General features: G+C 40.5%; 1 protein-coding gene and 1 non-coding gene across 12 annotated transcripts in view; one reads left to right on the forward strand and one right to left on the reverse strand.

The window, feature by feature from the left end:
- The window catches only part of NEMF (nuclear export mediator factor), a 79527-nt gene that overhangs the window by 12744 nt on the left and 39874 nt on the right, over positions 1-26909 (forward strand). For 10 of the 11 annotated variants that reach the window (XM_074393976.1, XM_074393973.1, XM_074393974.1 and 7 more), the window contains 12 exons: positions 3206-3331; positions 11176-11324; positions 14461-14528; positions 18955-19041; positions 20206-20279; positions 21371-21441; positions 21522-21597; positions 22296-22358; positions 24569-24646; positions 24779-24987; positions 25225-25416; positions 25676-25739. In XM_074393976.1, the coding sequence (XP_074250077.1) occupies positions 3206-3331; positions 11176-11324; positions 14461-14528; positions 18955-19041; positions 20206-20279; positions 21371-21441; positions 21522-21597; positions 22296-22358; positions 24569-24646; positions 24779-24987; positions 25225-25416; positions 25676-25739 (1257 nt within the window). Of the gene's footprint in view, positions 1-3205; positions 3332-11175; positions 11325-14460; positions 14529-18954; positions 19042-20205; positions 20280-21370; positions 21442-21521; positions 21598-22295; positions 22359-24568; positions 24647-24778; positions 24988-25224; positions 25417-25675; positions 25740-26909 lie in introns of those variants that run through there. The other variant, XM_074393981.1, reaches the window with a different exon arrangement.
- On the reverse strand, positions 12838-12939 carry LOC120364116 (U6 spliceosomal RNA). The gene has a single exon (XR_005579468.1). It is a non-coding gene; the product is annotated as a U6 spliceosomal RNA (small nuclear RNA).

Below are 26909 nucleotides of genomic sequence, written 5' to 3' on the forward strand. Positions count from 1 at the left end.
AATAAAATTACTAGGAACTCTGGAAGAACTGATTGTGATTTTCCTTTAGGGATTTGAAGATAGCCCTACATATAGGTTACTGTTTAATCAAATCAATACAGGTCATTTGTGTGTGTGTGTGTGTGTGTGTTTTGTTTTTTTGTATTTGTGGGGGCAGTGACGAAGTCTTGCTCTGTAGTCCAGGCTGGTGTGCAGTGGTGCAGTCTAGGCTCACTGCAACCTCCGCTTCCTGGGTCCTGGTTCAAGCAATCTCCAAGTAGCTGGGATTACAGGAACATGCCACCATGCCCAGCTAAATTTTTTTTGTATTTTTAGTAGAGATGGTGTTTCACTATGTTGGCCAGGCTGATCTTGGACTCCTGACCTCATGATCTGCTTGCCTTGGTCTCCCAGAGTGCTGGGATTACAGGCCTGTGCCACCGCGCCCGGCCCAATATAGGTCATTCTTAAAATTACTGAGTTAAGGAGGGGCAGATTATTTATTCTAGGAAGTTGTTCTACCTAAATATATGAGTACATAAAATGAGAATTTTAGTCAATGTGAACTATAAGTTCTGGAGAAGAACTATTTTTAGTTATGAAGAGGTTAGCATTAATTTTAATAATAAATTTATGTGTTTCTTGTTAGTTTGATTTTTTTCCCCTTTGTCAAGAAATGGATTCTTTTGTCTTTTTTTTTTTTTTTGAGACAGAGTTTTGCTTTTGTTGCCCAGGGTGGATTGCAATGGTGTGATCTTGGCTCACCTCAACCTCTGCCTCCTGGGTTCAAGTGATTCTCCTGCCTCAGCCTCCATAGGATTACAGGCATGTGCCACCATGCCTGGTTGATTTTGTATTTTTAGTAGAGGCATGGTTTCTCCCTGTTGGTCACACTGGTTGCCTTGGCCTCCCAAAGTGTTGGGATTATAGGCATAAGCCTTTTTTTTTTTTTTCTTTTTTTTTTTAAGGTGGTTTTAGATTAACTTCCCTGTAAAATTTTTCTTGTATTTGAGTCTTGAATAAAGCGTTCTTTCTTACTGGTCTTGACTAAGGGGTCTTTTGTATTAAAAAGTTAGAAACAATTGTAAGATATTTTAGAGGCTCCAGGGTAGTCTTATTACCAGTCCAAGCTGTACTTAAATATTTGTTCAAAAAGACAGTTCCTGTAATCTAAAAGAATAGGTAATGGCCAAATAAATTGTATTTGGGTTTGACATGCTAATGTTATCTTAATTGTTAATAAGAAAAAGAACATTATGGCCAGGAATAGGAGGACGAGGATTTAATAAAGAATGAGAGTTATCACATTAGATTTGAAATAGGTTAATCAAAAGCTTAGAGACGATATCAGGAAAATTTTATTTGGGTTATATTAATAAAGTGTGTAGGAATAAGCTGGGCACAGTGGCAGGCACCTGTAGTCCTAGCTACTTGGGAGGCTAAGTTGGGAGGATTGCTTGAGTCAAGGAGTTTGAGCCCTGCCTGGGCAACAGAGCGAGACTCTGACTCTCTTTTTTTGAGACAGTCTCACTCTGTCGCCCGGACTGGAGTTCAATGGCGAGATCTCGGCTCACTGCAACCTCTGCTTTCTGGGTTCAAGCAATTCTTATGCCCCAGCCTCCCGAGTGGCAGGGATTACAGACACTTGCCAGCATGCCCAACTAATTTTTGTATTTTTAGTAGAGATGGGGTTTTACCATATTGGCCGCACTGGTCTTGAACTCTTGACCTCAAGTGATCCACCTACCTCAGCCTCCCAAAGTGCCAGGATTATAGGTGTGAGCCACCATGCCCAGGCAAGACTGTCTCTAAAAAAAAAAAAAAGAAAAAAAAAAGCCGGGCGCAGTGGCTCAAGCCTGTAATCCCAGCACTTTGGGAGACTGAGGTGGGTGGATCACGAGGTCAAGAGATCGAGACCATCCTGGTCAACATGGTGAAACCCCGTCTCTACTAAAAATACAAAAAAATTAGCTGGGCATGGTGGCACGTGCCTGTAATCCCAGCTACTCAGGAGGCTGAGGCAGGAGAATTGCCTGAACCCAGGAGGCGGAGGTTGCGGTGAGCCAAGATCGTGCCATTGCACTCCAGCCTGGGTAACAAGAGCGAAACTCCGTCTCAAAAAAAAAAAAAAAAAAAAATTGTAAGGGTAACTGGATGTAAGGTAGTGGACTACTTTACAAGATACCATAAGCTTATTGTTGATAGTTGATATGTATTGGAAGTAGAAGATTAGTGGAAACAATTAATTTTGAACATAAATGAAGCACATAAAAGGGAAATTCGGCATACATAGAAGTATCATAAAAGAGGCGTTAAAAAAATTAAGGTTATGGCTTTGAGTGAGGTCATTAGTACAACAACAAGGGATTTGGCAGTGTTATAAAGCAACAAAGCAAGTATTTCTATAGGTCCATCATTCTCTACTTAAGAATGGAAAATAAAGGCCTGGCTCAGTGGCTTATGCTTATAATCCTAGCACTTTGGGGGGCCGAGGCAGGATGATTGCTTGTGCCCAGGAGTTTGAGATTAGCCTGGGCAACATAGTGAGACCCTGTCTCTACAAATAATGAAAAAATTAGGTGGGCACAGTGGCATGTATGTGCCTGTGGTTCCAGCTCCTCAGGAGGCTGATGTAGGAGGATCCCTGAGTCAGCGAAGTCAAGACTGCAGTGAGCCGTGATCACACCACTGTGCTCCAGTTTGGGTGACAGAGTAAGACCCTCTTTTTTTTTTTGAGTTGGAATTTTGGTCTTGTGGCCCAGGCTGGAGTGCAATGGCACGATCTTGGCCCATCACAACCTCCACCTCCCAGGTTCAGGGGATTCTTCTGCCTCGGCCTCCTGTGCACCACCACGCCCAGCTAATTTTGTATTTTTAGTAGAGACAGGGTTTCTCCATGTTGGTCAGGCTGGTCTGGAACTCCTGACCTCAGGTGATCCTCCTGCCTTGGCCTCCTAAAGTGCTGAGATGGTGTGAGCCATCGCACCTGGCCGAGACCCTGTATTAAAAAAATGAAAATAAAACACTGTTTTAGAATTAACAGTGTTTATAATAAAATATTTTTCCTCTGATTATCATCTGCAATCTTTTACTTTATGATTTTACTGTTATTTATGACCTTTTAAATACTCCTGATGATAATGAAAAGCAGCTTATTTATAAACCGATAGCAAATGGTTAGGAATTCACTTTTACTAAATGAATGCCTTTTTCTTTCTCTTGCTAGTGCCGAAAACATTTGAAGAGTCGGAGATTAGTCAGTGCGAAACAACTTGGTGTGGATAGAATTGTAGATTTTCAATTTGGAAGTGATGAAGCTGCTTATCATTTAATCATTGAGCTCTATGATCGGGTAAGTTAAATTTGTGGGATGAGGTGAAGTAAAATTCATTATTAATCATTTTTGAAATAGTGCTATATAACATGAGTGAGGAACATTGTTTCCTGTGTCAAAGTCTGTTACTACCTTAGGAAATGGATGCCACACAAATAAAACTTTTCAGTAATAACCTTCATTTTATCTGTAGGTCTGAGTTTAGGCAGACTTTAGCTATTTAGAATAGCCTTATGAACGTAAGAGATGAAGATCTCAGAAGTGAAGAAATTAGTTGGTACTTTACATTTCAGGACTAATATCATGCAACCAGAAAATAGGGAAATACAGTCATGCATTGATGTGTTGTATAATGATATTTCAATCAACAACAGACTGCATATAAACATTAGTCCTAGGCTGGGCGTGGTGGTTCACACCTGTAATCCCAGCACTGTGGGAGGTCGAGGCAGGTGGATCATGAGGTCAAGAGATTGAGACCATCCTGGCCGACATGGTGAAACCCTACCTTTACTAAAAATACAAAAATAAGCTGGGCATAGTAGTGCGCACGTGTAGTCCCAGCTACTTGGGAGGCTGAGGCAGGAGAATCACTTGAACCTGGAAGGTGGAGGTTGCAGTGAGCCAGTATCGCACCACTGCACTCCAGCCTGGTGACACAGCGAGACTCCGTCTCAAAAAGAAAAAAGTTGGTCCTGTAAGATTGTAATGGATCTAAAAATTCGTATTGCTTAGTGACCTCTCGATCCCGACTCTGCGTAGACCTAGGCTGGTGTGTGTGTTTGTATGTTAGTTTTTAACAAAAACATTAAAAGTAAAAATAAAACATTTGAAATAGAAAAAAACTTAGAGAATAAGGATATAAAGAAATAAAATATTGTACAGCTGTACAATATGTTTGTGTTTTAAGCTAATTGTTATTACAGGAGTTGAAAAGTTAAAAAGTTTAAAGTTTATAAAGTAAAAATGTTCTAGTAAGCTAAGGTTAATTTATTATCAAAGAAAGAAAAACATCTTAAAAATAAATTTCGTTGGGTGCAGTGGTTCACCCCTATAATTCTAGCACTTTGAAAGGCTGAGGTGGGCAGGTCACCTGAGGTCAGGAGTTGAAGACCAACCAGGCCAACATGGCAAAACCCTGTTTCTACTAAAAAATAAAAAAATTATCCAGGCATGGTAGCGGGTACCTGTAGTCCCAGCTACTCGGGAGGCTGAGGCAGGAGAATCGCTTGAACCTGGAAGATGGAGGTTGGAGTGAGCCACAGTCATGCCACTGTCCTCCAGCCTGGGTGACAGTGCAACACTCCATCTCGAATGAATGAATGAATGAATGAATGAATGAATGACTCAGTCTGGTCTGGGTGCAGTGGCTTATGCCTGTAATCCTAGCACTTTGGAAGGCCAAGGGAGGTGGATCACCTGAGGTCAGGAGTTTGACACCAGCCTGGGCAGCATGGCAAAACTCACTCTATATTAAAAATAGCAAAATTAGCCTGGTGGTGTGGTGCATGCCTGTAGTTTCAGCTACTCGGGAGGCTGAGGCGGGAGAATGACTTGAACCTGGGAGGTGGAGGTTGCAGTGAGCCAAGATCATGCCAGTGTACTCCAGGCTGGGCAACAGAGCAAGACACCATCTCAAAAAAAAAAAAAAAAAAAGTATTTTCTGTAGTGCCAGGTATATTTTGGCATTTAAGCAAATGTGTATGGGGAGGAGAAGGAGAGAACTGCCTTGGGATGCCTCTGGAGAGTTACATCTCTCCTTTTTGTTTTGTATTTTTGAGACAGGGTCTTGCTCTGTCACTCAGATTGGAGTACAGTGCTGTAATCTTGGTTCACTGCAACCTCTGCCTTCCTGATTCAAGCGATTCTCATGCCTCAGCCACCCAAGTAGCTGGGACTACAGGCATGAGCCACCACGCCTAGCTAATTTTTGTACTTTTAGTAGAAACAGAGTTTCACCATGTTGGCCAGGCTGATCTTGAACTTCTGGCCTCAAGTGATCCACCTACCTTGGTCTCCCAAAGTGCTGGGATTACAAGTGTGAGGTACCGCACCCAGCCACTGTCTCTTATTCTTTATGGAGGGCTATACTGTCTCTAGCTTCTAAGGCATGTTTGCTCTCAGATTTTTTTTGCTTAGTCCGTGCAGGACCATAAGAAGCCATGGAGAATTGTCTGTCAGCAGTTATTCTTTTATTTATGATGCAGGTACACTGAATGCCACATCTTAGCTGGGAAAGAATAGGATCTACCTGGAATTTCTGAAAAGTTTTAAGTAGTTAAACTCCCACAGCCTTGCGCATATATAGGAGAAGTGGAACTGATTCAGAAAGGTCATAATTAAGCTAATTTTGACTTAAGATTCAGCTTCTTCATCCTTATTTTTCTCATCATCATCATTTTCTCTTTTTCTCCTGCCCCCCATAAACCTTTTTCAGGCATTAAATCGTTAAAAAAAATTTTTTTTTGGCAATATACATACAAGGAACCAGTTTTTGTTTCTTTCGGAGTTTGAAATGAATCATGGTCAATCAGTGTGCTGATTGTAGGACCAAATGGCTAGTTACTAGACAAAGAATTCTGAAACCTTAAAGATAAGCATTTCCTTGTTGATACTGGTTCCCCCTCAAAGGAGCTTTTTGTGATGACCTGAATGTGTGGCAGGTACAGTAAGAACAGTTGCTGCTGATCCTTAAACTCCTCTTTAGTTTTCTGTGCCCTTCTCTTTGTCAGTGATTCCTTTTACAATCTTTCTGTCCCCTTCCTGCAGGCAGTAGCCGCTACAGCTGCTGTCCAGCTGGAATTTATTTTTGTATGTGGTTTTAGGTAGTGATCAGTTTTCTTTTTCTTTTTCTTTTTTTTTTTTTTTTTTGAGATGGAGTTTTGCTCTGTCGCCCAGGTTGGAGTGCAGTGACACGATCTTGGCTCACTGCAACCTCCACCTCCCAGATCCAAGCGATTCTCCTGCCTCAGCCTCCTGAGTAGCTGGTGCTGCAGAGACACGCCACCATGGCCAGCTAACTTATGTATTTTTGGTAGAGATGGGGTTTTACCACGTTGGCCAGGATGGTCTCGATCTCTTGACCTCATGATCTACCCGCCTCACCTTCCCAAAGTGCTGGGAATACAGGCGTGAGCCACCAGGCCCAGCCAGTTTTTCTTTTTAATTGTAGGGTACCCATTAAATTTTTTAAACTTTTTATTTTTGAAATGATTATAGACTAGTAAGAAGTTGCACAGATAGTACAGAGAAGTCTGATGTACTGTCACATTTTACATATAGTATGATATAAAAATAAGGAAATTGGTAGTTAACAGTTTACCACATGTGTAGATTTATATAGCCACCCTTGCAATCAAGATAGATTTCTTTCATTACCACAAAATCTCCAGAATTTAACTAATATAAGCAGCTTTTTTATTTAGAAATAATTTTTGATTTATAGAAAAGTTACAAAAAGCCTAGGCATGGTAGCTCATGCCTGTAATCCAACATTTTGGGAGGCCAAGATGGGATGATGGGTTGAGGCCAGGAGTTCAAGACCAAACTGGCCAACATAGCAAGACCCCGTATCTTAAAAAAAAATTTTTTTTTATTAGCCAGGTGGGGTGGCTCATGCCTCTAATCCCAGCCCTCTGGGAGGCTGAGATAGGTGGATCACCTCATGTTAGGAGTTGGAGATGAACCTGACCAACATGGAGAAACCCTGTCTCTACTAAAAATACAAAATTAGCTGGGTTTGGTGGCATATGCCTTTAATCCCAGCTACTTGGGATGCTGAGGCAGGAGAATCGCCTGAACCTAGGAGACAGAGGTTGCAGTGAGCCAAGATCGTGCCATTGCGCTCCAGATTGGGCAACAAGAGCAAAAACTCTGTCTCAAAAAAAAGAAAAAGAATGAAAAGTTACAAAGATAACACTCTTAATTGAACTACAGACTTTATTCAGATTTCACTACTGTTTCCATTCACATCATTTTTCTGTTGCAAGGTAGCCCATTACATTTAGGGCCTTTTATTTGAGCGCTCTGAAAAGTAGGCATGCGTACTGTCTACTGTCTAGGTTCCAGAGGTCCAGTCAACCGAGTAGATATTAAGAATTTTTTTGTTTTCTTTTTTTTAAAATTTATTATTGTTGTTCCTGGGGAATGCTGAGAGGTTTTAAGGATTTATATATGATAGAAAGTGTGCTTCAGAGTTTATAGTAGTCATTGCGATAATCTGCAAGAGGCAGGTTGGTTGATGCTTTGATCTTGAAAATTGCTCTTTCCTTTCTGTATACCAGGGATGGATCTTTGATGTATGGTCTAGAGTTGATTAGACCTGGGAGAAAGAACTGTATTTCTACCTAAACTTCTTTTAAAAAGTAGGTTTACTAAATTTTTTTTTGAGAGGGAGTCTCACACTGTTGCCAGGGCTGGAGTGCAATGGCGTGATTTTAGCTGACTGCAACTTCTACCTTCCAGGTTCATGTGATTCCCCTGCCTTAGCCTCTAGAGTAGCTGGGATTACAGGTGCACACCACCACACCCGGCTAATTTTTTGTATTTTTAGTAGAGATGGGGCTTCACTATGTTGGCCAGACTGGTCTTGAACTCCTGACTTTGTGATCTGCCTGCCTTGGCCTCCCAAAGTACTGGGATTACAGGCATGAGCCACCCTGCCTGGCCTATTATAAGGACTCTGAGGAAAGTAAGTTAAGTTTAGAAAACAGCTTACTGAGTACATCAGATCAAGTGCAGTATTTCCCAAAGTATTTTCCTTGAATAATGCTTCCATAAGATAATCAATGTGCCTAGAAAAATGGGTTCCATAGATGTAAAAGTTTTGAGAAACCCTGAGAATAAAGTAAGATTTAAAAACTTTTTTTTTTTTTTTTTTTTTTGAGACGCAGTCTCACTTTGTTACCCAGGCTGGAGTGCAGTGGCGTGATCTCAGCTCACTGCAACCTCCACCTCCGAGGTTGAAGTGATTCTCCTGCCTCAGTCTCAGCTTCCTGAGTAGCTGGAATTACTGGTGCATGCTACCACACCTGGCTAATTTTTGTGTTTTTTAGTAGAGACAGGGTTTCACCGTGTTAGCCAGGATGGTCTTGGTCTCCTGACCTCATGATTTGCCTGCATCAGCCTCCCAAAGTGCTGGGATTATAGGCGTGAGCCACTGCGCCTGGCCAAAAAAAAAAAAAATTAACTCTAGGAATTAACGCTTTAATGTGGTAATGTTATGTTTACGTTTTCTGAAGAAGGAAATGTTACATAGCATTTCCAAAACCTAAATTGACCACAGAATTCTTTTTTTCTAGTGAGGGTAAGAGGACCGGTCTTTCGTAATACTTTTGGGAAACTGGTTTAAGGAAAGTCCTTTCTGGGAAATACTGCCTCCTACGTATTCCTTATTCCTAATAACTGTACAGTTTGATTCTATAAATCAAATTTTGAGCACTTTGTATGTACCAGGATCTGCGGCCAGGTCTATTTTTCATGTCTTCCTGAACTGTATACTATCCAGACTTCTTTGCAAGCCCCTTACTTGCCTTTTCCATTATCTCTCTGGGGTTTTTTTTGTTTGTTTTTCTTTTTTTTCTTTTTTTCCTCTGCTGACAAGAATATGAATCTGTTCTTTAAATTAAAAATAAATGTTTAACATTTAAATATATGGTGGCTTTGAAGTCAGAACCTTTAGCCATAGGTACTAGTTTCCGTTTTCTTTCTTTTTTTTTTTTTTAAGTTGAGATGGAGTTTTGCTCTTGTCACCCAGGCTGGAGTGCAATGGTGTGATCTCGGCTCACTGCAACCTCTGCCTCCTGGGTTCAAGCTATTCTCCTGCCTCAGCCTCCCAAGTAGCTGGGATTACAGGTGCCCACCACCATACCCAGCTAATTTTTGTACTTTTAGTAAGACAGGGTTTCGCCACGTTGGCCAGGCTGGTCTGGAACTCCTGACCTCAGATGATCCGTGTGCCTTGATTTCTCAAAGTGCTGGGATTACAGGCATGAGCCATTGCGCCTGACCTGGTACTAGTTTTTCAACACTTAGAAATTTCTGGTTATCTATCTCTCTAATCAAGATAAATGGTGGCTACATTTACTGAAGCCACTTAGGTTGCAACCTGTCATTTCACATGAGATTGGGATTACTCCCACTGTGTTCTGTGACTATCTTGTAAGCAGTTGTAAGGCATTTTTGACTATTTTCATGGATGATGCTTTGTATCTTAATTATACCTCTATGGTAACCCTATCTTCACTGTCTGTAGTAAATTTGGAAGGCGGTATTTTTTGGTTAGTTTTATTTTCATTATGTTTCCTCTTTTTTATTGAAAAGGTTACCTAACAATATTAAAATTTAGAAAGTCTTTAATTCTAAATATTTAGTAAATAATTTCATTTTAGCCTACATATCCCTTCCATTTTCTAGGATACAACTTTTTTTGTGTGTCTTGCTATGCTTTACTTAACATTATAAATATTTTTCTTTTTTTTCCCATAGTCTCCGTTAGTTAACCTCTTTTTTATTCTTTTTGTTCTGTTGATCTATCATAATTTAATTTCCCTAATTTTCATATTTAGGCTGTTTTCTTTTTTAAATTTTACTATTGTAAATAAAGTTCAGTGAACATCTTTAAGTATGTTGCCTTTGGTTTTATTGGAATATTGGCGTTACTTCATCAAGCTACATTACCAAATGTGGAAATGCTTGGGCAAAGGGTAACTAACTATATTGCTCATGCCATGTAACTATTATTATTAAAAGACAAATTGCAGGTGAAAGTGTAATATAATAGCTCCTTGCCTGGCTGGCTACTGAAATTGACTACATTTTCTTTCTCAATTTTTAAGTAGTTCCAAAAATGATTTGTTTTTTCTGTTTTTTTGTTTGTTTGCTTTTTGTTTTTGAGACAGAGTCTTGCTCTGTTGCCCAGGCTAGACTGCAGTGTCACTATCTTGGCTCACTGTAAACTCCACCTCCTGGGTTCAGTGATTGTTCTGCATCAGCCTCAGTAGCTAGGACTACAGGCACGCGCCACCACGCCTGGCTAATATTTGTGTTCTTTTTTTTTTTTTTTTTTTTTTTGAGACGGAGTTTCGCTTTTGTTACCCAGGCTGGAGTGCAATGGCGCGATCTCGGCTCACCGCAACCTCCGCCTCCTGGGTTCAGGCAATTCTCCTGTCTCAGCCTCCTGAGTAGCTGGGATTACAGGCATGCGCCACCATGCCCAGCTAATTTTTGTATTTTAGTAGAGACAGGGTTTCACCATGTCGACCAGGATGGTCTCGATCTCTTGACCTCGTGATCCACCCGCCTCGGCCTCCCAAAATGCTGGGATTACAGGCTTGAGCCACTGCGCCCGGCCAATATTTGTATTCTTAGTAGAGATGGGGTTTCAACATATTGGCCAGGCTGGTCTTGAATTCCTGATCTCGTGATCCGCCCACCTCTGCCTCCCAAAGTGCTGGGATTACAGGTGTGAGCCACTGCACCCAGCTGTTTTGTTTTTTTGTTTGCCTTTTTAAGTTTTGTTTGTTTTTTTTTTTTAAGACAGCATTTGCTCTTATTGCCCAGGCCGGAGTGCAGTGATGTGATCTCAGCTCACTGAAACCTCCACCTCTTAGGTTCAAGTGATTCTCCTGCCTCAGCTTCCCAAGTAGCTGTGATTGTAGGCGCCTAGTACCACACCCAGCTAGTTATTGTATTTTTGTAATTTTTGTATTTCACCATGTTGGCCAGGCTGGTTTTGAAGTCCTGATCTCAGGTGATCTGCCCGCCTCGGCCTTCCAAAATGCTGGGATTACAGTTGTGAACTACTGCGTCTGGCCTCAAAAATGATTTGAAAAAGCACTAAATTGTTTTTTATTCTATTGCAGGGGAACATTGTTCTTACAGATTATGAGTACGTAATTTTAAATATTCTAAGGTTTCGAACTGATGAGGCAGATGATGTTAAATTTGCTGTTCGTGAACGCTATCCACTTGATCATGTTAGAGCTGCTGAACCTTTGCTTACTTTGGAAAGGTAAAGTGTTTTGTTTTTAAATCCATTTCACATTGTATTAAATTGTACTGGGCAACATAATGAGACCCTGTCTCTTAAAAAAAAAATGTGAAATAGTCATATGTTAGAATATGAAAGAACTGTGAGATAAAATATTTTGTTTCACAGCTGGGCTCAATGGCTCATGCCTGTAATCCTAGTACTTTGGGAGGCCAAGGTGGGCAAATCACTTGAGGTCAGCAGTACGAGACCCACGTCGCCAACAAGATGAAACCCCATCTCTACCAAAAATACAAAAATTAGCCAGGTGTGGTGGCAGTCACCTGTAATCCCAGCTACTTGGGAGGCTGAGGCAGGAGAATTGAGTGGAGGTTGCAGTGAGCCAAGATCACACCACTGCAGTCTAGCCTGGGTGACAGAGTGAGACTCTTGACTCAAAAAAAAAATTTCTGTTTTACTTAGATAACATAACTAAATTTAGACTGCTTGAACTACATAAATGTGCCTGTAAGCAATTAAACCTTATTTGGGCCGGGCGCGGTGGCTCAAGCCTGTAATCCCAGCACTTTGGGAGGCCGAGGCGGGTGGATCACGAGGTCGAGAGATCGAGACCATCCTGGTCAACGTGGTGAAACCCCGTCTCTACTAAAAATACAAAAAATTAGCTGGGCATGGTGGCGCGTGCCTGTAGTCCCAGCTACTCAGGAGGCTGAGGCATGAGAATTGCTTGAACCCAGGAGGCGGAGGTTGCGGTGAGCCAAGATCGTGCCATTGTACTCCAGCCTGGGTAACAAGAGCGACACTCTGTCTCAAAAAAAAAAAAAAAAAAAAAAACTTATTTGGGAGTAGCAAATATATGTCTTTAGTTTTTTTGTTTATTTGTTCATTTTTGAGACTGAGTGTCGCTCTGTTGCCCAGGCTGGAGTGCAGTGGCGTGATCTCAGCTCACTGCAGCCTCTGCCTCCTGGGATCAAGAGATTGTCCTGCTTCAGGCTCCCAAGCAACTGGGACTATAGGCGTGCACCACCATGCCCACCTATTTTTTGTATTTTTAGTAGGGACAGCGTTTCACCATGTTAGCCAGGCTGGTCTCGTACTCTTTACCTCACGTAGTCCGCTGCCTCTGCCTCCCATAGTGCTGGGATTATAGGCATGAGCCACCATACCTGTTCTTTAATTGTTTTTAGAGGTTGTGTCTCACTCCTCCTTCCCTGAGGCTGGAGTGCAGATGGCAGGATTATAGCTGACTGCAGTCTTGAACTCCTGGGCTCAAGCAATCCTCCCACCTCAGCCACCCAAGTAGGTGGGCCTACAGGAGCACACCACGATGCCTGGATAATTCTGAAACTTTTTGTAGAGATGGGCTATTGCTTTGTTGCTTAGGCTGGTGTCAAACTCCTCGCTTTAGCAATCCTCCCATTTCAGCCTTCCAAAATGTTGGAGTTACAGGCATGAGCCACCAGGCCCAGCTAATATCTTTCTTTTTCATTTATTTATTTTTTTTTACTTTAAAAGTTTTTAAAATTCAAAATTAGAAAACATGGAACACTTAACACATTTGCATGTCATCCTAGAGCAGGGGTCATGCTAATCTCTGTATCGTTCTAATTTTGGTATATGTCCTGCCAAAGTGAGCCCAATGTCTTTTTAAGCTGTTTTGGGTTACTTCAAATGGTTATGATTTCTTGGTGAATTGAGGAGACTAATTAGCTACTCTGTGAGAAGACAGATGGATATCTTGTGCAGAGGGCAAAGGAGAGAAATTCTGGTTTACTTAAGAAAAAGGGAAGTAAGATGAGGTAAAGTGATGATTGTAGCTTTATTCATCACTTTTTATGTATTCCACCTGGCTGAAAGGCTCTGCTGACTCATGTTCTACAGCAGTGGTTCTTAAAGTTTAACATACATCATTTCTTTGTTCCTTCTCCGCTCCCACTGCTTGACCTAACTAGCCTACATTAAATAAATAAATAAAGTTGATGAGGCATGGTGGCTCACACCTGTAATCCCAGCACTTTGGGAGGCCAAGGAGTGTGGATCGCTTGAGGTCAGGAGTTCCAGACCAGCCTGACCAACATGGTGAAACCCCAACTCTGCTAAATTAAAAAAAAATTAGCCGTTCTACATACCTGTAATTTCAGCTACTTGGGAGCCTGGGGCAGGAGAATCACTTGAATCCGGGAGGCATAGGTTGCAGTGAGCCAAGATTGCGCCATTGCACTCCAGCCTTGGCAACAGAGCAAAACTTCATCTCAAAAATTATAAATAAATAAATAAATAAATAAAGTTTAGCATGCATCAGCATTACTTGGAGGACTTGTTAAAACATAGATTGCTGCCCCCACCCTCTACTAATTCAGTAGATCTAGTGTAGGGCCCAGGAATTCCCGTTTCTAAATAGTTCTCAGGTAATGCTGATGCTGGTATGGGGACCACATTGACCTGCAATATTCTTCAAAGTTGTTGTTAGATGCTTAATTAGGTAAAGCCATTTTGGATATTAAGATATGGCATGAAAATTTATAAACATTTAACTTCTATAGAAAAAAATGTCATTTTAATATCATTTATATGTAGGCACATTGCTGGCAAGCAATATGACTTGGTAGAAGAAAAGTAACTGATTTATCTTAGAAAATTGCTGTTCAAGAACCTGTTAATCTTGGATAAATGGCCAGGTGAGGTGGCTCATGCCTGTAATCCTAGCACTTTGGGAGGCCAAGGTGGGTGGATCATGAGATCAAGAGATTGAGACCATCCTGGCCAATATGGTGAAACCCCCGTCTCTACTAAAAATACAGAAATTAGCTGGTCATGGTGGTACCCGCCGTAGTCCCAGCTACTCAGGAGGCTGAGGCAGGAGAATCGCTTTAACCTGGGAGGCAGAGGTTGCAGTGAGCCAAGATCACTCCACCGCACTCCAGCCTGGGTAACAGAGTAAGACTCTATCTCAAAAAAATAAATAAATAAAAATAAATCTTGGATAAATTACTTGTATGACCCATTTTCTCACTACAGAAGAATGAATTCCTGTTAAATTTCAGATTATTGTAAAGATCAGGTGAATTGATACAAATGAAAGTAGTATGAATACGAAGATTGCTGTAAAGTTTATTTAATATATGATAGTAAGAGGCATATCAATTTTGTTTCGCAGATTGACTGAAATAATAGCCAGCGCACCTAGGGGTGAACTACTGAAGAGGGTGCTTAACCCATTACTTCGTGAGTATTTCTGCATATAGCAGTAAAATGTTTGCAAGACAGTGTGGTTTTCAGGAATATATTTAAATCTTTTATGGTTGTATTAGAAAATTTGAACAGGAAGCTTAAAGTGATCCTTTCAGTAAATAGGAGTTTATTGTCAAAGAAAGAGAAGTTAAACCATATGAAGTTTGAGCTTTATCTATTAGATTTTATTTAAAAGCAATGCAGATTGTATTATCTAGTAAGTACTTCAGGGCTAAAGGTAGTATTCTAAGAAATCAAATTTTTTCAATGTTAGTCTTCAATTTAATACTGGATTATCTTAGTTTTTTTTTTTTTTTTTTAAATTTAATTGGTGGGTCTTAGTGCATTCCAGCATCTGCCAGGTCTTTTGATCCCAATACACTTGAGAAGATCATCACTCAGCCCTATATTAAACAATCTAGAGAAGACTTGGGGGCGGCAGGTACCATTGATTACTGAGCACTAGAAAGTTACTCTTCCTCTCTTAAATTGAAATGCGTTCAAAAGTTATCTTTAGGCTGGGCGTGCTGGCTCACCGCCTGTAATCCCAACACTTTGGGAGGCCGAGGAGGGTGGGATCATGAGGTCAAGAGATGGAGACCATCCTGACTGACATGGTGAAACCCTGTCTCTGCTAAAAAATACAAAAATTAGCCGGGCGTGGTGGTGTGTGTTTGTAGTCCCAGCTACTCGGGAGGCTGAGGCAGAAGAATCACTTGAACCGGGAGGCGGAGGTTGCAGTGGACTGAGATTGTGCCACTGTCCTCCAGCCTGGTGTGAGAGCGAGACAACGTCTCAAAAAAAAAAAAAATTGTCTTTAGAACTTTCCAACTGTTAGTATAGCATGTGTAAAATGTGTAAGTTTAGATTAAGCCAGTCTCTCCGTGGCAAATGCAAATTTCTTTTTTTTCTTTTTTAAATTTATTTGTTTTTTTAAGAGGTGGGGTCTCATTATGTTGCCTAGGCTGGTCTTGAACTCCTGGGCTCAAGCAGTTCACCTACCTCAGCCACTCAAAGTGCTGGGATTACGGGCATGAGCCACCACACCTGGCCTCCCACTGGCAAATTTTTATAATGTTTGAAAACAGGTAGTACAGGTTGAACATTCCTAATGTGAAAATCTGAAGTCTGAAACTTTTTGAACACAGACATACCATAAGTGGAAAATTCAGTCATGTGACAGCTATACAAAATTATTTAAAATATTGTATAAAATCACCTTCAGGCTATATTGTTGAAAGCATACATGAAACATAAATGAATTTTGTGTTTAGGCTTGGTTTCCATCCCCAGGATATCTCATTAGATATATGCAGATATGCCAAAACATGAAAAAATCTGAAATCTGAAATACTTCTATCCCAACACTTCACATAAGGGATATTCAACTTATGTATCCTCTCTAACTGTTCATTTTTTTTTTCAGAAAAGTTTTGGCATATGGCATTTCAAAAGATCTTTTGCATTTCCTGAGGGTCTCAGTCTGTCAGCTAGGCTGAAGTACAGTGGTGTGAACTCCTCTCACTGCAGCTTCAACCTCCCAGGCTCAGGCCATCCTCCTGCCTCAGCCCCCCAAGTAGTTGGGAATACAGGCATGTACTGTCACTTGTGGCTAATTTTTGTATTTCTTAGTAGAGACAGGGTTTTACCATGTTGCCCAGGTTAGTCTTAAACTCCTGAGCTCAAGCAATCTGCCTTTCTTTTTCTTTTCTTTTTTTTTTTTTTTGAGGTGGAGTTTCGCTCTTGTTACCCAGGCTGGAGTGCAATGGCGTGATCTCGGCTCACCGCAACCTCCGCCTCCTGGGTTCAGGCAATTCTCCTGCCTCAGCCTCCTGAATAGCTGGGATTACAGGCACGCGCCACCATGCCCAGCTAATTTTTTTTGTATTTTTAGTAGAGACGGGGTTTCACCATGTTGACCAGGATGGTCTCGATCTCTTGACCTTCGTGATCCACCCGCCTCAGCCTCCCAAAGTGCTGGGATTACAGGCGTGAGCCACCGCGCCCGGCTAGCAATCTGCCTTTCTTGGCCTCCCAAAGTGTTGGGATTACAGGTGTGAGCAGCCGCTCACAGCCTGCATTTCCTTATGGAATTGACTTGTTACTTTCTACAAAAAAAGGCTCATAGGATTTTGTTATGGATTATATTACTGTTATTATTTGAGAGAGTCTCATTCTGTTTCCCCGACTGGAGTTCAGTGGCATGATCTCAGCTCACTGCAGACTCCACCTCCTGGATTCAAGTCATTTTCTTGCTTTAGCCTCCCAAGTAGCTGGGATTACAAGTATGTGCCACCATACCCACTAATTTTTGTATTTTTAGTAGAGACGGGGTTTCACCCGGGTGGCCAGGCTGGTGTCGATTATAGCTGTCAGCCACTGTGCCCACTGTGATAAAGATTACATTAAGTCTGTGGATCAGTTTGGGGAGAATTGCCATTTTAACTACATTGAGCCAGATGCGGTGGCTCACACCTGTAATCCTAGCACTTTGAGAGCCTGAGGCTGGTGGATCACGAGGTCAGGAGCTCGAGACCAGCCTGACCAACATGGTAAAACCCGTCTCTGCTAAAAATATAAAAATTAGCTGGATGTGGTGGCGTGCACCTGTAATCCCCGCTACTCAGGAGGCTGAGGCAGGAGCATCACTTGAACCCAGGATGCAGAGGTTGCAGCAAGCCGAGATGGCGCCACTGCACTCCAGCCTGGGTGATAGAGTGAGACTCCGTCTCAGTACAAAAATTAGCTGGGCATGGTGGCAGACGCCTGTAATCCCAGCTACTCAGGAAGCTGAGGCAGGAGAATCTCTTGAACCCGGAAGATGGAGGTTGCAGTGAGCCGAGACTGCGCCATTGAATTCCAGCCAGGGCAACAGAGTGCGACTGTGTCTCAAAAAAAAAATTAATAAATAAATAATGCGTGATTCCACCTCAAAAAATAAATAACTACATTGAATCTTCTATGAAGAATGTCTATTTAGATCTTTAATTTCTCTCAGAGCCGGGCGCGGTGGCTCAAGCCTGTAATCCCAGCACTTTGGGAGGCCGAGGCGGGTGGATCACGAGGTCGAGAGATCGAGACCATCCTGGTCAACATGGTGAAACCCCGTCTCTACTAAAAATAAAAAAAATTAGCTGGGCATGGTGGTGCGTGCCTGTAATCCCAGCTACTCAGGAGGCTGAGGCAGGAGAATTGCCTGAACCCAGGAGGCGGAGGTTGCAGTGAGCCGAGATCGCGCCATTGCACTCCAGCCTGGGTAACAAGAGCGAAACTCCGTCTCAAAAAAAAAAAAAAAAAAAATTTCTCTCAGATTTATTCATGCCTTCTGATGCTATTCTGAGTGGAATTGTTTTTTTAATTTTGTTTTTGCATAGAAATACAATTGATTTCTATATATTGATTTTTGTATCTTGCAAACCTGAGACTTGCTTATTCATTCTAGTAGGGTTTTGTTTGTGGGTTCCTTAGGATTTTTAAAACATACAGGATCATATCATCTGTGAACAAGGATGCTTTACTTCTTCCTTTAGAATCTGAAGGCCATTAATTAATTTGCCTTATTATGGTAGCTGTAGCCTCCAGTACAATGTTGAATAGCTTGTGAGACTGCATATTCTTTCCTTATTCCTGATCTTAGGGGGATAATATTCATTCCTTCACCAATAATGATCTTATTAGCTGTAGGTTTTTCATAGGTAGATAAAACTGAAAATGCTTCCTCTATTCCTAGTTTATTGAGAGTTTTTATTATGAATTAGTATTGCATTTTGTCAGATGCTTTTTCTGCATCTACTGAAATGATATATGGCTCTTTTCCTTTATTTTGTTAATATGGGCTATTACATTAACCAATTTTTGGTTGCTAAAGCAACCTTGCATTCTAGGGCTAAGTCCTCGTTGTGGCTGAAGCCCATTAAATTCCTACAGCTTACACTGACTTTTGTAACTTAATTGCGGTCTCAAATTTCTTCAAGAACTAGAATTGTCATTTCTAAGTAAACTTAGTGTTTTCACTGGCCAAGGTTATGAGTAGATCATTTGTATTGGGATATAAATTTGTGCTCTATTTTGAGTGTTAAATTTTAGGCTGGACATGGTGGCTCTCACCTGTAATCCCAGCACTTTGGGAGGCCGAAGTGGGTGGGTCACCTGAGGTTAGGCGTTTGAGACCAGCCTGACCAACATGGTGAAACCCTGTCTCTACTAAAAATACAAAAATTAACTGGGCATGGTGGCGGGTGCCTGTAATCCCAGCTACTCTGGAGGCTGAGGCAGGAGGTGGGAGGCAGAGGTGTGGAGGTTGCAGTGAGCCAAGATTGCACCATTGCATTCCAGCCTGGGTGTCGAGTGAAGCTCTGTCTCAAAAAAAAAAAGAAATTTTGTAGGAAAATACTAAAAATAATATCCTCTCCATTTATAGCCTATGGACCAGCTCTCATTGAACACTGTCTTATAGAAAATGGATTCTTGGGTAATGTCAAAGTGGATGAAAAACTTGAAACTAAAGGTATGCCTTCATGGTACATTTTTCTTGATTTTTGTTCTTTTTTTTTCCAACTGTGAAAATTATTTCTGGAGAAGTCATAAGTATGCAGGTGATTCTAGAATGAAAAATATTTGGCCAGGCACAGTGGCTCATGCCTGCAATCACAGCACTTTGGGAGGCTGAGGTGGAGGATCACTTGAGCCTGGGTGTTTGAGGCTGCAGTGGGTGTTGACTGGACTATTGCACTATAGCCTGAGCAGCAGAGTGAGACCCCCATCTCAAACCCACAAAAACAAGTATCATTGCCCTCAAAAAAGAAAAACAGTGAAATTTAGTGAATGTTTTAGTTTCTGCAATATGCTAAATCAATGCAGTCATAAAATGACAACAGGTGCTGATGGCGGTGTTTTGTTTTTGTTTGTTTTTATAAAATGATATTTATATGGAGTAAAGGCATGTGAAAATGTTCAGGAAAACTCTGGAATATACTAATAATGATTTACTATTATTACTCTCTGTGTAACCCTTCACAAATTAAAATATGAAGCAGCCCGGTGCGGTGGCTCAAGCCTGTAATCCCAGCACTTTGGGAGGCCGAGGTGGGTGGATCACGAGGTCAAGAGATCGAGACCATCCTGGTCAACATGGTGAAACCCCATCTCTACTAAAAATACAAAAAATTAGCTGGGCATGGCGGCGCGTGCCTGTAATCCCAGCTACTCAGGAGGCTGAGGCAGGAGAATTGCCTGAACCCGGGAGGCAGAGGTTGCGGTGAGCTGAGATCGCACCATTGCACTCCAGCCTGGGTAACGAGTGAAACTCCATCTCAAAAAAAAAAAAAAAAAAAAAAAAAAATGAAGCTATAGTAATTAAAACTAAGTTTTTGGAAAATAACATAAACCTAAAATAGTTTGAAATATATATGGAAATTTAATTTATGAACAAAGTTTCTTTTCAGGTCATGGAGGGAAAGGGGATGATTCAGTAAAACTACTGGGACAACACGCTGGTCAAAATGTAACCTTATTTACATATATCAGTCACAAACATGAAATCACGATCTCTAATTCTCTTGAACACTACATCATTTCATAAGTACTTTCCTGTTTTTCTACCTAGTGGTTTAGCTATGGTTAGTTGACTTTTGATTGACACTTTTTTTTCCTTTTATTCCCCCACCATTAGATATTGAAAAAATACTTGTTTGTCTGCAGAAAGCAGAAGACTATATGAAAACAACATCCAACTTCAGTGGGAAGGTAGCACCATGTATACTTTATTATATACTGTTGTGATTTTATTTTTTTGGGTTTTCAGAAATCAAATGTTAAAGGATTATTATATATAAATTTTATTTTATTTTGGAAAATTGTTAACTGTAATATGCTTATTCCATGATAGTTTTTTTGAGACGGTCTTGCTCTGTTGCCCAGGCTGGAGTGTAGTGGCATGACCTTGGCTCACTGCAACCTCCACCTCCCTGGTTGAAGTGATTCTCCTGCCTCAGCCTCCAGAGTAGCTGGGACTACAGGCACATGCCACCATGCCCAGCCAGTTTTTGTATTTTCAGTAGATACAGGGTTTCACCGTGTTGGCCAGGCTGTTCTTGAACTCCTGGCCTCAAGTGATCTGCCTACCTAAGCCTACCAAAGTACTGAGATTACAGGCAGGAGCCACTGTGCCTGGCCCAGGATAGTTTTCTTTTAGTTGCTATTGGTTTGTAAGTTTTGTTCTGTTGCCTATCTTTTATAGAAAGTACTGTCAGGTTAGTGTTGGCTCTCCAAAAAAGTTGAGGAATTTGAAATTTGTTTTGTTTTGTTTTAGATAGAGAAGCACATTTTCATTTGTCAGCACTTTCCAAAAATTTTGTGATTTATGGCTCCCAGCCGTTAAACACTTTTTGAATTACCTCATAACTTATGAGTGTTTTTCTTTCCTTTTCAAAGTGTAACTCTACTTACAGAAAATTAAAATTAATATAAGTCATAGAAAGTAAATCTTTGGGCTAGGCATGGTAGCTCATGCCTGTGATCCCAGCACTTTTGGAGGCTGAGGTGGGCGGATTACTTAAGAACAAGAGTTTGAGACCACCTTGGCCATCATGGCAAAACCCTGTCTCTATTAAAAATACAAAAATTAGCCAGATATGGTGGCACACACCTGTAATCCCAGCTTCTCGGAAGGCTGAGTTACGAGAATGTCTGAACCTGCGAGGCAGGGGTTACAGTGAGCCAAGAATATACCAGTGTGCTTTAGCCTGGGTGACAGAGCAAGATTCTGTATCAAAACAAAAGGAAGTAAATATTTGTTAGTTATGAATAGGAATGATTTTAATATTGGATTTTTGTAGGGATATATCATTCAGAAAAGAGAAACAAAACCAAGTCTGGAAGCAGATAAACCAGTTGAAGACATACTCACGTAAGCATGTAGGCATGGGTCAATTTGCTTTGGATGTTTGTTAATGTTCTTGAATGTGATATAATAAATGTGTTTTACAGGTATGAGGAATTTCATCCTTTCTTGTTTTCTCAACATTCACAATGTCCATATATAGAATTTGAATCATTTGACAAGGTGGGTTTTTTTTCATTCTGTTCCTTGACCAGTTGGTTAGCATGATATGAGCTGTTAATATCAACTTGTTTCTACTGAGAAATTGAAACTATACCTGCTCTTTAGTCACTATGAATCTGGGCATTAACATTCAGCGTAGTCACAGATACAGCTGTTGGAAATAATTGTATCTACTGTATTTCAGGATGAAGGACCAGACATTTGAACTTGTTTTGATTCTTGATACTGTTTAGCTATATAATATATTTGCTGGAAGTCTGTTCAAGTTCTTTGAGTGGTGTTAGGAAACAAAATGGAATCTAAACTTTGGTGTACGTGGCTGGGCATGGTAGCTCACGCCTATGATCTCAGCACTTTGGGAGGCCAAGACAGGCGGATCACTTGAGGTCAGGAGTTCAAGACCAATCTGGCTAACACAGTGAAAGCCTGTCGCTACTAAAAACTACAAAAATTACTGGTACGTGGTGAGGTGTGCTTGTAGTCCCTGCTATTTGAGAGGCTGAGGCAAGAGAATCACTTGAACCTGGGAGGTGGAGGAAGTTGCAGTGAGCCCAGATCATGCCACTGCAATCCAGCCTGGGCAACAAAGCAAGATCCCAACTCAAAAAAAAAAAAGTAAAATAAAATTCTGCATATGCATTTTGAAGTAGAGACCGTACTTTTTTTTCAGCTACTTGTTTGTCTGTTTTTTAAATAAGGCTGTGGATGAGTTTTATTCCAAGATAGAAGGCCAGAAAATTGACTTAAAAGCTTTACAACAGGTATGTATTATTAAAAACACATATTAAACCAGCTGATCTTTAGTGGTTTGATGGGTAGATGATGTTTTTATATAGGAAAGGGTAGCCTTTCAGAAAGTCTGTAACAAGTAGTATGGAAACTCTCTGACCTGCCTCTTTATTTATGACAAAGGTTTATGAGAAAGGTTCGTGGGGGATTTGAAAAGGATATCCTCATTTGTTTCATGAGTGTATCAGATAATCTTTAAAAAAAGAAAAAAACAGTGGGAAGGTGAGGCCTGTTATTTGTACCTTAGTGTGGTTTGCTCAGAACAACCCAAAGCTTCTCAGACATTGCTATTAAGGAGCTACTGTTCTGGGGAGATTTTAAATAGGCCAGAGGAGGGGATATTGTTTATCATTAAACTGTTTCTTTTTTAAATGAACTTTAAGGCTAGGTCTTTAATATGTTTTCTTTGCATCATGTCTCCAAAAGAAGTAATATACAGTATTTTCCCAGCACATCTGACCATGTTTTAGAGTATTTGCTGCAGAACAGTTTCGTAAATTGTTAATAGTCACTCTTGATTTGAAGGGAATTTGATTTTTCGAAAATAGTCTTAAAAATGTGTGTGCCCAAATTTCAAATTATTTGAGGCTGGGCATGGTGGCTCACGCCTATAAATCCCAGCACTTCGGAAGGCTGAGGTGGGCAGATCACTTGAGGTCAGGAGTTCAAGAACAGCCTGGCCACCATGGTGAAACCCCATCTCTACTGGAAATAAAACAATTCTCGGAGTGTGGTGATGGGTGTCTTTACTACCAGCTACTCAGGAGACTGAAGCACAGAAATTGCTTGAACCTAGGAGGAAGAGGTTGCAATGAGCTGAGACCATGCTACTGCCCTCCAGCTTGGGTGACAGAGCCAGACTTTGTCTCAAAAAAAAAAAAAAGAAAAAAAAAATCAATTTGTTTGAATCCGTGTGCCACTTCCCTTTCAGTTTAAAAAAATTAGTTAATTGGCTGGCAAGGTGGCTCACACCTGTAATCCCAGCACTTTAGGAGGCCGAGGTGGTGGATCATTGGAGGTCAGGAGTTCAAGAACAGCCTGGCCAACATGCTGAAACCCTCTTTCTACTAAAAATACAAAAACTAGCCAGGTGTGGTAGTGGGCACCAGTAATCCCAGCTACTTGGGAGACTGAGGCAGCAGAATTGCTTGAGCCTGTGAGGCGGAGGTTGCAGTGAGCGGAAATCATGCCATTACTCTCCAGCCTGGGCAACAGAGCGAGACTGTGACTCAAAGAAAAAAAAAAATAGTTAATCATAGCATAATTTCAAAGCAGGTAGGCCAGTCAAATGAATTACATCATGTGATTACCACATGGTGGCAGCACTTTGGCTAGTAAACTGAATCCTGTGTTTTTATGGGTGTCAAAATGCTGGTGATTTATTTTGGTAATCACTTTGGGTTATTTTAATAGTCACCATTCTTCTCTGAATATATAAATATTTCATCCAGCATTTAAATACTCATTAATTGATGATATTACTAGTATTAGAAATTTGGCCCCCAAATTGATAACCTTGAAATGTAAATTATATATGATAAAATGCTATATATAAGGTCAAATAACTACCATAAGCCTTTGTCTTATAAATTTAGGGGGAAAAGTTTCTGTAAAATTCCAGAAATGGTGCTGAGAAAACCAAAAGCAGCAAAAAATAAAAAGTCACTTGGTAATTTATGCTCTTTAAGAATTCGTTCTCTGCTGGTGCAGTGGCTCAGGCCTGTAATCCCAGCACTCTGGGAGGCTGAGGTGGGAGGATTGAGCTCAGGAGTTCAAGAGCAGCCTGGGCAGCATAGTGGGTCCCTGTTTCTATTATTTAAAAAACAAACAAAAAACCAGCAAATTCATTCTCCCAAACTTTACTTTTGTACCTTAGGAAAAAATGTCTTGATTTCTGCCTGTTTGAATAATGCAAAGGGTATTAGGGGTATATCTTATATACACAATAACCTGTAATCCAAATACTTCCTATATAAGGAGTGAGAGGTAGGGAGACGGGAGGCATAATTGTGGGGCATGGAATACATTGTAATGGGATAGGCCTAGGGTATTAGACTGTGAGAACTTCAACCAATTAGATAACAGCATAGATGGGGTCAGGATAGCGAGGGTTGGGAAGTAAGAGAGGGGCGTCACGAGATAAGAGAACTCTTAATTTTTTAAAAATCTGCTTTATCAAAAGGAAAAGCAAGCATTGAAGAAATTAGATAATGTTCGAAAGGATCATGAAAACAGATTGGAAGCTCTTCAGCAGACTCAGGTATTATGTTTGGCTTTCTCAGTGCTTTTTCTTTTTCTTTTTTGATTTAACCCTTCATGAATGCCAATTTCAGTGCTTTTTCAAAAACGTTTAACTGTCAATATAGTAAATGTGTTTGGTTTGTTTCTTAAGGAAATAGACAAACTGAAAGGAGAGCTCATAGAAATGAACCTACAAGTAGTTGACAGAGCCATTCAGGTAGTTCGAAGTGCTTTAGCTAACCAAATAGATTGGACAGAAATTGGGTTAATTGTGAAAGAAGCCCAAGCTCAAGGAGACCCTGTTGCAAGTGCAATCAAAGAATTAAAACTACAAACAAATCATGTTACAATGCTGCTGAGGTAAGTTTGCTTCTTAGTCAAGCAGTTAATGCTTGTCTTTATTTTGTTACTTTAATTGTTCACTGTATTAAAAATTTTTTCTTTATATTTTGAAATTTATTCTTGAAGTTAAGTTAGATTAATATAAAAAATGAAACTGTTTACTGTAAAGCATTTATAATTTTTTGAGGAATAAAATTGAAAATAAAAAAGTGATGTCATTGACATTAGTGAAATACTATTGAATATTTTTAATAGAAATCCATACTTGTTATCAGAGGAGGAAGATGATGATGTTGATGGTGACGTCAGTGTTGAGAAAAATGAAACCGAACCACCAAAAGGAAAAAAGAAAAAGCAAAAGAATAAGCAGCTGCAGAAGCCTCAGAAAAATAAGCCATTACTTGTAGATGTTGATCTCAGCTTGTCAGCATATGCCAATGCCAAAAAGTAAGTCATTTAAGTTTAAATTTTAGGCAAAATATTATCTGCAATAAATTAAGGAATTAAGGATGTTAAAAAAATTCAAAATTTCACCTGTATATTCATATTTTTTGGGGGGGGTTGAAAATATATTTTTTAATTTAGTTTTGTTAATTACACAGTTTGTTCTGATTTGTTCTGTATAATTTGAGAATTTGTAAAGTTAGAAGCGGAAAATAAACAATAATAGTTTTAGTTAAATTTTAACAGAAATACGTTTTTCTAGGTATTATGATCACAAGAGATATGCTGCTAAGAAAACGCAAAAGACTGTTGAAGCTGCTGAGAAGGTACTGAGTAGTTCTTCTTCTTTTTTTTTTTTTTTTTGAAGTGAAGTTTTACTCTTATTGCCCAGGCTGGAGTGCAGTGGCATGATCTTGGGTCGCTGCAAACTCTACCTCCAAAGCAATTCTCCTGCTATTAGCTGATATTATAAGCGTGTGCCACCATGCCTGTCTAATTTTATATTTTTAGTAGGGACAGAGTTTCTCCATGTTGGTCAGGCTGGTATCAAACTCCTGACCTCAGGTGATCTGCATCCCAAAGTGCTGGGATTACAGATGTGAGCCACCGTGCCCTGCCGGTCCTGAGTATTTCTTAGAGTGAATATTAGTTATTTTTGCCTGCTTAATTTAATGGACATAATTATATCTTCTATTTAAATGAGGCTTTTTAAATTCAGAAGTAACTTTCAAACTTAACTTTATGTTTTTCTAGGTATTATGATCACAAATGTATGTATTTCCAGTATTTTTTCCCCCCAAGCCTGCTCCTTTCCCATTCTTCCTCATCTCAGTAAATAGAACCTTCATTTTTCTGTTTGCTCAGGTTAAAAATGTTTGTGATATCCTGGACTCTTCTCCCGTAAATCATGCAGTTCATCAGTAAATCCTTTGGTTCTTTCTTTTAAGTGTAGCCAGGATCTAGCTACTACTCATTATTTCCACTGGTCAGTCGTCTGTCACCTCTGTGTTCACAGGGACTGTAACAGTAACCTCTAGTTGGATCTCTCTTCTCCCCTTTTCCAGCTGTATTGTTCTCCACATAGCAGCCATTGTGATCCTTTTTGTTTGTTTTTGAGATAAGAGTTTCGCTCTTGTTGCCCAGGCTGGAGTATAATGGTGCAATCAGCTCACTGCAACCTCTGCCTCCTGGGTTCAACTTTTTGTTTGTTTTTGAGATAAGAGTTTCACTCTTGTTGCCCAGGCTGGAGTATAATGGTGCAATCAGCTCACTGCAACCTCTGCCTCCTGGGTTCAAGCTATCCTCCTGCCTCAGCCTCCCAAGTAGCTGGGATTGTAGGCATGCACCACCACACCTGGCTAATTTTGTATTTTTAGTAGAGACAGGGTTTCTCCATGTCGGTCAGGCTGGTCTTGAACTCCTGACCGCAGGTGATCCACCCACCTCGGCCTCCCAAAGTGCTGGGATTACAGGCATAAGCCACTGCACCTGGCTGA

Source organism: Saimiri boliviensis, chromosome 2 (assembly GCF_048565385.1).
Source record: "Saimiri boliviensis isolate mSaiBol1 chromosome 2, mSaiBol1.pri, whole genome shotgun sequence".
NCBI lineage: Eukaryota > Metazoa > Chordata > Mammalia > Primates > Cebidae > Saimiri > Saimiri boliviensis.